Source organism: Populus alba, chromosome 16 (assembly GCF_005239225.2).
Source record: "Populus alba chromosome 16, ASM523922v2, whole genome shotgun sequence".
Taxonomy (NCBI): domain Eukaryota; kingdom Viridiplantae; phylum Streptophyta; class Magnoliopsida; order Malpighiales; family Salicaceae; genus Populus; species Populus alba.
Window position 1 is genome coordinate 11,884,463 of NC_133299.1, and position 11,048 is coordinate 11,895,510.

At 29.3% G+C, this 11,048-nt stretch overlaps 1 protein-coding gene across 1 annotated transcript; it reads left to right on the top strand.

Annotated features, from left to right (window-relative positions):
* The first annotated feature begins 6,801 nt into the window (after window positions 1–6,801).
* Window positions 6,802–10,387, top strand: LOC118037534 (protein RETICULATA, chloroplastic). The gene is made up of 7 exons (XM_035043523.2): window positions 6,802–7,608; window positions 7,697–7,795; window positions 8,144–8,364; window positions 8,598–8,667; window positions 8,749–8,828; window positions 8,916–8,980; window positions 10,048–10,387. The coding sequence occupies exons 1-7, from the start codon at window positions 7,012–7,014 to the stop codon at window positions 10,239–10,241; spliced, it is 1,326 nt and encodes a 441-aa protein (XP_034899414.1). The 5' UTR covers window positions 6,802–7,011; the 3' UTR covers window positions 10,242–10,387.
* Window positions 10,388–11,048: the final 661 nt, after the last annotated feature.

Sequence of the window (11,048 nt, forward strand, 5' to 3'; positions counted from 1 at the left end):
AATATTAAACATTAAAGTCCATATTGAGTTTACACTATACTTGTTTTTACACCATTAGTGTAACCTTTTCACCTTGACATAATAAACTTAGCTAAACATAATGAAGAAGAGAAACATAAATAAACAAAATAAGAACATAAAGAAAATACAAGTTAACTAAGTAAAGGAAAGGAAATGAAAAGCATAAACAAGATATTAATGAAAGCAAAACTTAAAAATTACAAAAAAAATATAAAGAGAGAAATAAAGAGCATGAACTTGATCTGAACAACCAAGCTCCCAAATACATGGCAAATGCCTCCTTTTATAGGCCAAAATTCAGAATTATTGATTTGATTACTAATTGTTGAATGGATGGCCAACTCTTGACTTTGTGAAAATCCTTATCTTCTTGTCTGAATAAAACGAAAATGCTAGCATTAGAACTGGGTCCACTTGAAAACATGAAAGTTGCAGGAAATTATCTTAACAAATCTGTGTAAAAATTTGAGGTCATTTGGACATCTAGAACTCGAGATATGACTCAATTACCGAACAGTGTTCCAGTTTAGACTACACCAACATCTCTTTTCTAAGTTTCACCCTCTCTTTATCTTCATAAATTTCAGTAGTTGAATTCATCAATCAATCCTTTGATTTATGTGACAGGCCTGCATTTAAGATGAACATTTACCATATATTAGGGTATTTTATAGTATTAGACTTGTTATTATAAAACATGCTTTAGTTAAGGAGTTATTGATAATTTAAGTGCAAAATGATGATATAAAACCTTGATAAATATGCACTTTTAAGTACTTATCAATGACGACATATTATTGATAGGAAATAATATTCATTTACTTTAGGTAATAAATATTTATTTGTCCAAGAATTTTTTAGGTCCTACATTAGGAGCCGAGGCTGATGAGTCCTGCGTCAAGATCTAAGGTTCTTGGGTCTTAAGGTTTCTAAATATAATTATTTATGTTATAAATATTATTATTTTTATTATAATTAAAATTATTAATATTATAAATAGTATTATTTGTGTTATAAATATTATTATTATTATTATTATTAATTAAAATTATTAATATTATAAATAGTATTATTTGTGTTATAAATATTATTATTTTGATTATAATTAATAAATTTGAAAAACAATTATTAATATTGAAAAACAACCATACATTTGATTTGAAGTGTAAATTTAAAAATCATTATGATTATTATCATTAATAAATTTTAAAAAACTATTATTACTTTCGAAAAAAACCATAATTTTTTTTCAAGGATTAAAAAAATAAAAATTTTTAACAAACAAGTTAATTATTATTATTATTCATATTATAAATATTATTGTTGGGTGTGGTGTTGCAGTCAAATTCAATGCTCTTAGATCCGATGATGCAATTAGATTCAACACTTTAAATCTTAAATTTTCATGATATTTTTTTATAAAAATAAAAGGTTAATTAATGACATAGTACGAACACCTAACTACTGCACTACTAAAAAGACACTCTTTCATCGCACCATAAAATTCGACATTTTTTCCAACTTTGTTGATGCAAAAACATGCCGAAACATCATTTTTTTTTTTAAGTTTAACGTGGGTGTTTGGGACAGCTTGCGCGTATCTCGACTAATCTCACAAGCTCTGAAGTTAACGACCATGTAAGCCTCCAGTGGCCATCATACGAGCAACTCCAAGGCTTGAACCTAAGACCATAGAGGAAGCAAACATCTTGGTCCTAAGCTCTTACCACTATACCACCATCTAGATGTTTCGAAACACCATCTCTTTATATCATATAGTTGTTGCCACAAATTAGCACCTTTGTTGTCAAAGTCAGTACTTCTTTGCTCCGTTTCTGTTTTTTTTTTTTTCCTATGAAAATGAAGCCAAACAAACTCCATGTGTCCTCTACACCACACGAGCTGCGCACAATAGCCAAAAGCGCTAGCCTTTACAGAGTAGGTACAACTGCAAACATAAGATTAAAAAAAAAAAACAACTCAATGAGGATAATATAAGGAGATGGATGACTGAGATTAATTAGAGGAAATAGAGTTTCATGATTTAGCAAAAAAAAAAAAAAAAAAAAGAGAGATGCTTGGGGCTAACAAGAGTAAGATGAAAGAGGAAGAATACCATAACAAATAGAGAGGATCAAAAACAAAAAAGGGAGGATGTTCACTAGAAGAGGCAATTTGGAAAAATATTTGGTTTTTAGATTATAATTGGAGCTAAACATCTTGGTTTCAATTTTTTTGTTTTAGCATGATAAAAATCTAAGATATAAAACTTAGATTTTTATGAAGAGTTTAAAATCTAGTTTTGAAGTTTACAGAATAATATAAAAATAAAAAATTCAAAATCTATCTAAAAATCCACTGCAGTTCAGATCTTATTTTGATTTCCAGCTTGCATATGGAATTATAGAAGTCATAATAAATCAAGATTAGATACGTTTGAAATATTAGAAGGATGTCTAAATTTTATTTCTATGATCCATCTCCAAACTGTGTCGTTTCTATGTTCTAAATCTAGCCGGAAGTCGTGACAGTAATAACACAAAAGTGGACAGCAGCAGCAGCAATAGTGGATCAATATTCTATGGTAAGAAATCAGTTAATCCTATCCAAGTTAATGTTTTTGGAATGCTCAAACATTATTCTTGCAAGAGCTTCTTTTTTTTTTTTTTTTTTTTTTTTTCTTTTTTTTATCTCAAGGAAAAATATAACTTTGAAGGAAAAAGAATCTACTATACAATGCTTTTCGCGTAACAAGGTGATTGATAATCATGAAGTGCTGTGCTTTTTGGGGCTTGTGTGGTAGTGTAGTTGTGATTGTTTTTTAAAGTAATTTTTTATTTAGAAATATATTAAAATAATATGTTTTTTTATTTTTTAAAAATTATTTTTAATATCAGCACATCAAAATTAAAATAATTTAAAAATATAAAAAATATATTAATTGAAAAAAAAAACCTTTAAATTTTTTTAAAACACCTTAAAAAGAAAAACAAACACGGTGAAATAATCTTCAATAATGGCCTCCTAATATTGAAATCTTTGGAGTCATTGAAGTCATTATGGAACATCTTCTTGATGTTTCTTTGATATTAACACGTGTACATTATTGAATTAAAAGAAGAAAACCCATCCTCACGTGATTGAGTATGACTTGCACAGCAACTATGTCTTTAGAAAAAAAACCATAATTGTGAAAACTACGGCAGTGATGACAACTGACAGACTCACACGGAAAAAAAGAGAAACGAACAAATACAGAAGGAAAGACGTTTACATTTCCTAACTTCAATTTTTGACTCCAATAATGACTAATTAATAAAAGTTACTTGTTTTTTTCCCATGTATAGTTTAGCTGTCGCTTTTACTATTTCTTTTTCTTTTTCTTCATTTGATTTCAATTCATTTGAAATTAATAATATTTTATGATTATTAAAGTAAATTAACAAAAAAATAAATATCAAAATATCATGTCGAAGATTTATGTGTGATTGATTGCAAGCTAAAAAAATAATAAATATAATAAAGTCATGTTCAAGATTTATTTAAAAATTTTGACCAATTGATTTGATGTACTTTTCTTCCAGGCTGTGCTCACTGCGCTCGTGTGGTGAACTTGACCCCTTCGTTCTTCAAAAGAGACTGCTGTCACCCAAGGAATCACGCATCTTCCTTGCAATAATGCATCATCCATCCTTTCGTAAAATAAGAGTTTTCTAGTGGATAAAATGGTACGATGGAAAACATATTTGGAGTATAGCATAATTTAATAACTTGTACACGTGAGTCATTTATATAATCTACGATTTTTATTTTATAGTTTTTATTTATAACATAAAAGTCCTAAATGTGACAACTTCATATAAAATTATTACACAAAACCCTTCACTTTCCTTTTGTGTCTTATTTTTTATTTTCTCCTTTTAACCCCCCTCTCCCCTCATAATCACAGGCCTCTCCCCGCCATCAATTATTTTTGTTTTCTCTCTTCTCTTAACAAAACACAACCAAAATACTACGAGATCACCACCCCTTCTCCCTCCATTGCAGATCAATCAATTTTATTTTTTTTTGGCTAAACAACCACCATCGATCTCAATCACTACCCATATTTTACACTTATAGGTATATTGAATGCTATTTCTCTATCAATTTAATGTAATTTATTCTAACATATGTTAATTTGATATAATGTTTTGAATTTTAATTTTTTTATATATTTATGTCAATTAGATATAATTTGAGTTTACTTTTTTTTTTTTTTAATTCTATGCTAAGTAAAATTAGAACATCTGCAGGCCCTAAATAATTTATAGGGTTTTGTTATTTTACCATGCTAAGTTCAAAAAATATAAAAAAAAACTCAATGATATAATTTGATAGATAAAAATTTTAATTAAAAAAATAATAAAAGAAAAATAAATAATAATTAAAAAAATAAGAACTAAAATAAATATAAAAATAAAATTCTAAAAAATAAAATTTTAAAAAAAATTCAAAATAAAATATATAACAATTGATAGTTTGAAGATCCAAATTTGATATAATCAGTATATAATATATATTTTTAAAATTTTCATAACTTCTAGAAAATGTTTTTATGTCTAAAATAAACAAAAATACACTTTTTTAGAAAAAATTTTCCTTTAACCAGAATTTTTTTTATTTACTGGTTTTTATAATAATAAATAAACACATGAATATTTAAAAATAATTTTCAAAAAAACAATTTTTGTAAAACAAACTCCAAATAATTTTGAAGATGGAATATGGCAATGACCATACTATTGCTAGAAATGACAGGGCATAAAAGAGGACAAGGAATATAACTGAGTAAATGCGTAGCAGAAATCTAAGCTGAAATATGGTCCATACAAATGACAACAATAGAGATTTGGCTGCATGTGATTTCAAAAGTATCCCATTGGCTCAAAAGAATTCCTTGAATGTTGCCAAGCTGGTACGGTTAAATAATATATTTTAAATTGTAGTTGTGCTATTTTTTTAAATGTTTTTTTATGTTAAAATATATTAAAATAATATTTTTTTATAAAATTATTTTTTAAATTAATGTATCAAAACGATCCAAAATATATAAAAAAATTATTTTTTTATATATAAAAAAAATTTATACAGAGTAGTTCTTAAATTTTAGCTAGTTCTGACTAAGAAATAATGAATTTAGATAATTATATAATTTAGAAAAAATATATTTTGATTTTGTAACTAAATCATAAACTATATACTTCCTCTTTAAATCCTACCTAAGTAGAATATATATCTAGGCTTAATTCATATTCAAAGTATAATGCTTATCTTCATATGATACTACCTAGTTTATCTATTTTTTCACCGAGCAAACACATCTTGAGTATTTTCCTTCATTATTTTATGTTTTCTTAAGCATGTTATGATCCTAATTACATGACTTTTTCCTCATATCAGATTCTTGGAATTCAGTCTTCAAAGTCATTTGTTATTTTAACATATTTTAATTTTCATTTATTATTATTCAAATTTATTATTATTCAAAGTAAATCTAGAATATCTTATATTCTAAACGAAATAAAATTTATTGTATTTTATATTTTTTGAAATGGTATGGTATATAACATTAATTCAAAAACTAAAATGTTTGGAGATTTTTTATGCAAACTGTAGATTCTCTCCTGTAGCAATATGGATGGATTTTCTCTGTGCCAAAAAAGAAAAATTTCTGCTAATATCGATTTTGGTCATTAAAACAGATGAATTTGGTATTAAATTGTTTCTTTTAATGAGGGAAGCTCACATTAAAATTTTTCACCTTGAAATTGTCAAGAAAAATAAATCTATCTTGGTAAGATTTTTAGTTTCATGTTGATTTCGAGCTTGGAGATGATTTTTGAGGTTTTTTAAGCCATGAATGAGTATATCATGTTCCTTATGATATTTTGTAAGTGTTTTGATTAAAAAATAAGTTGAGATTTTGGTTTTTAAGTGAAACAAAACATCGACTATGTTTAACCGGCCACAACAATGGCTATAAAATAAGCAATGTAGACAACACATTATCTAAATATCTTTTTTTTTTTCCCCTTCAAAAAACATGTTATCCACCCTAGCTAAAAAAAACATAAAAAAGGGTCTAGTGGTTTAAGCTCAGTACCACTTGATTTTTTTTTTAAAGTTATTTTTTATTTAATTTAATTTTTTTTTTTCTGATTTATTTATAATATTTATTTTATCTTTATATAGATAAACTTTATTTTTAAAATAAAAAAATATTTATTTTCAGATAATATTTCTAATATGTACAGTTTTATATAATATTTTTTTCTTTTATCTTATTCTATTAATTTAATATATGTGTCTATTTTTTATTATCAACTGATTAATTAAAAAAATTATTTTGATAAATAAATTTAGCAATTACAAACGAGTAAATTTTCCAGATTAAATATCTTGATTTATATTTATCTCTTGATTTTTTAATTTTAATTTTAGTTATCATTTATGATTATTTATTAAATAATATTTATTTATTTATTTAATTACATATATGTATAAATTTTTTAATTATAAAAATATATTATAAAACTTGTATATATAATTGAGATTTTTTTGGATTAATATAGGTATTTTATATTAATTTATACTTATCTTAATTAATTTAAAAATTTAAAAATTAATAATTATGTAAGTCTTTATTAACGTGAAGGAAGGAATTAAGCTCATTGACCTAATTGAGATTTTACTACTATAGATTGTGGCCTTTCTTAAGAGGTTTGCCCTTAGAGAAACGTGAAAAATAACGTCCCTTTCTTCTAATATAAACCTCCATTCCTTCCTTCAAACACTTCGCCTCCAACCAAACACTAGCAGCAGCGAGCAGCACCACCACCTCTTCATTTGCTGCCTTTACCTTCTGGTTTATTATACTATTTGTCGACTTTGCTATCTGGGTTTCATTAGCTGAGAGATTTTCGAGATCTTGAAATTAAAGGAAGGAAAATGGCGGCTTTTCCTTCGAGTTTTTCTTATTCTGATTTATCAAGAGCTGTCAGTTTGCAAGACGATGCCTTTGTAAGGGGGGTGACCATCAACAAGTCTTTATCAGTAAAGGAGATGGTTCCTCGCCATAGTTGGAGGAGGAGACATGTCGCCTCTAGCGGCAGTAAACAGAGACTTCTTGTTCTGGTCATGTCGCAGTCACATTCATATTCACAAGGTGAGTCGCCGCAAGCAGGTGCGGTCACGACCACAGTAGTGAAAAATGAGGGTGGCAATCACAGTGCTGTTGCAGGAGACGGAGAAATTAGAGTTTTGGAGACTGGGAGTGAGTTGAAAACTGATTTTGGTGGGACCGGTGGTAATGGAGGAAATGGGAAGTTCCCAAGTAATGGCGGCGGCGGCGGCGGAGGAGGAGGAGGCGGCGGTGGCGGTGAAGGAGAGGATAAAGGAGAGGAAGAGTTTGGACCATTAATGAAGTTTGAAGAAGTGATGAAGGAGACTGAAGCGCGAGGGGCTAGTCTTCCTCCTGACATGTTAGAGGCTGCAAAAACTATTGGTATTCGCAAAGTGCTTCTACTTAGATATTTGGATTTGCAGGTACCATGATGATGGTTTTTTCAAGTGTTAAGAATTCTGTGTTTTCCATGTAATTGGTTGCTTATGTCTGTTTGTTTTGTTATTTTAGGGGGCAGGAGGGCTTTTGGGATTTGCAATCAAGTCGTGTGCTATGCTGCGAAACAGAATGCTGGCTGATCCATCTTTTCTTTTTAAAATTGGAACGGAGGTTTGTTTGCTTGTTTGCTTTTTTTTTTATATGGAATTTTTGTCCAGGTTTCTGCATCTTCACAACCTAACAGAGATCAGGTGTTAAAATGGCCATCTTAATAAGATATCTTACTCAAATTAAGGAAAGTAGTTGATAATGGGTTAGTTTATTCTCTGGGCCAGTGTGAGTTTTGCTTTGTATCTTTTGGAGAATGCAATTAGTCAAAAGTTTTCCCAGCTTCCTTCATGGTCTATCTTCTATATGCAGCGACGAGCTGTTTGAGGGCATCTTTTATTTGGTTTTGGAATTGAAATGTCCTTTTTGTTATGTATATAAAGTCAACAGTGATGTCTTAAAACAATGCAGATAGTAATTGATTCTTGCTGTGCTACATTTGCGGAAGTTCAAAAGAGGGGCAAAGACTTCTGGGCAGAGTTTGAATTGTATGTTGCAGATCTTTTAGTGGGCGTAGTGGTTAACATTGCTTTGGTTGGCATGCTGGCACCATATGTACGTATTGGGCAGCCATCTCTATCGAAAGGTTTCCTTGGACGACTGCAACATGCATATGGAGCTCTTCCTAGTAGGTTAGTATTGATTTCTTTCCTCCAAAGAAACTTTGCATCAATTTGCAATATCTTAGTCCACATTTATATTATTGTTGTTTATTACATAGTTATATCTTAGTCCACATGTATATTATTGTTGTTTATTACTACATAATATGTAGTTTTAATAATTCTTGTGACAATCTCATTTGCGGCTTTAGAATATAGTGAAATAGTGTATTTGATTCTCTGAAGTTATCATCTAAATGCAGTGTGTTTGAAGCTGAAAGGCCAGGATGTAGATTTTCTGTTCAGCAGAGAATTGGTACATACTTCTATAAGGTAGGGTACATATGTTATAAAGGAGTCATAATAGATTCTTTTGCAGATTTATTGCTGATAATCTACATCTTCTGTTTCCAGGGTGTCCTGTATGGATCGGTTGGATTTGCATGTGGTATTATCGGGCAAGGCATTGCAAATCTCATTATGACTGCAAAACGGTATAACTATACTCTGCATTTTTTTTTTTTGTAATTGGCTAATTGGATAAGTGCATTTAATCATATTGGGGATACTTAATACTTCAGGAGCATAAAGAAATCAGAAGAAGACATACCAGTGCCACCCCTTTTGAAGAGTGCAGCTCTTTGGGGTATGCTTTATTTTTCTGTATAGATTGGTCATAGATTGTCAAGTTCATTTCTCTTATATGATCTCGAACATGTTTTCATCTTTCAAATTGTTGATTTTTTCCCCATGTATTAATTAATTACCTTTAAGTGCTAATTCTGTGCCTGGGTCTCAAGCTCAAGTATCTTCTCATACTCTATGGTTGAATGTTGTGTTTTGTGTGCAATATTTGTACATATAATTTATGCAGCTTGAATCAATTTTTCATCAAATTTGTCTTTAGGGTTTTGACTGTTTGTTGATTCAACACTTACCCTGTTGAGAATAGTCTTGAAAATGAGGCTTCTTTGACGCAACAGCTTAAATTTTTTCTGTCAATTCATGACATATGCTTTGTGATTGACTGACCATAACTAGTTATTACTTATTTGTAGTGAACCAAATTTAGTAGGGGGAGAAATATAAGCAGGCTATGTGATATAAATAAATCTGCAACACTTCCTGTGTGCTTCATGGTCCTTCCATCTTAGGTTCAGTGTCAGACACATGATTGTTACCATGTTCATCCCCTCTGATATTGTTTGCCATTTGCTACTGCTCAATGATTGTCAAGTCCTCCCTTCATCTCCTGTCTGATCTGATTTACCCTCGTCCCAAATGGATGTCTGCAATACTTGCAAGGATGTGTTTTAAATGTAGAGTGCTAGAAAGTTTTAAAACTTCACACTGAAGAGTGACATTCTTCCCTTAGTAACAATAATTCATAGTCCAATAGTTAGGTCTATGAGGATGATGTTAATAGAGTTTGCTAATTGTTGTCATGGCCCAAGCAAGAATATTTAGACAAATGGAGGATTCTGCTAGCAAATTTGTGTAGGATTCCCTGCCTTTTAACTGGGAGTCTCTTTTATCAGGAACAATCACCTTGAATAACGACTTAGCTGTTCTTTCTTCTGCCTGCTTCTCAATTTATTTGTTGTTTGGTGTTTTGCATACCTAAAAAACCATCATATTTGTTTCTGTGCTGTCAGTTGCATTTCTGTAAAGTTTTGATAAATGCTAGTTTGGCTTATGTCCCCCAATGTGCAGGTGTTTTTCTTGCAGTTTCATCCAACACGCGCTACCAAATTATCAATGGACTAGAACGCCTGGTAGAAGGATCACCCATGGCAAAGCAGGTTCCACCAGTTGCAATGGCTTTCACAGTTGGTGTGCGATTTGCCAACAATATCTATGGTGGAATGCAGTTTGTGGACTGGGCTAGATGGAGTGGGGTGCAATAATGACATTTAAGTATTTTAACTAATAAGTTGCAGGTGTAATAACATTAGCGTCATCTCTCTTCTAATAATTCTCAAGGATCCCCACCGACTCTATTAAGGGCTTGTTTGAGAGTGATTTAAAATGTGATTGTGACTGGTTTTTAAAATGTTTTTTTGTGTTGAAATGTATTAAAATAATTTTTTTATTTTTTAAAAATTATTTTTGAGATCAGTGTATTAAAACAAATCCAAAACATACAAAATTTTTGTAATATATATATATATATATATTACAAAAATAATATATAATTTGAATTTGTTAAAAACATGAGTTAGCTCGCGTTTTCAAATTCAATCTAGATAAGGTAGATTTTTTGAGTCTCTCCTAAGGGATGTTTTAACTTGTGAATTAACCAAATGTGGAAGTTAGACTTCCATTTTTATATAGGTGTTTGCAAATTCTTGACCATAAATTATTGAGTTTTAGAGTAATATCAAAATAATTTGAGGTTTTTAGTTTATCCATTAACAAAATAAAAAATTGATTTTACTCTTTAGACTACTAATGGATAGAATTTTCTAAGAAAACCTTACAAATAAACATTTTTTTCTCCTATTTTGATAAATTATACTATAAAAAATAATAATTTTTTTAAATTTTTTTTTCTTTGCTTTAATTTAATATTTTTTTTTTTGATGTTTTCAGATCATTTTGATGCGTTAATATTAAAAATAATTTTTTAAAAATAAAAAGTATTATTTTGATGTATTTTTAAATGAAAAGCACTTTGAAAAGCAACTGCAATCGCATTTCTAAATAGACTTTAA

What these genes read in the sequence shown, in the direction of transcription:
- LOC118037534 (XM_035043523.2), top strand. Translation starts at nt 7,012, where the DNA reads ATGGCGGCTTTTCCTTCGAGTTTTTCTTATTCTGATTTATCAAGAGCT. An exon ending in TTTTTAAAATTGGAACGGAG is followed by an intron (nt 7,796 to 8,143) that starts GTTTGTTTGCTT and finishes AAAACAATGCAG; the next exon opens with ATAGTAATTGATTCTTGCTG. An exon ending in CTCATTATGACTGCAAAACG is followed by an intron (nt 8,829 to 8,915) that starts GTATAACTATAC and finishes TTAATACTTCAG; the next exon opens with GAGCATAAAGAAATCAGAAG.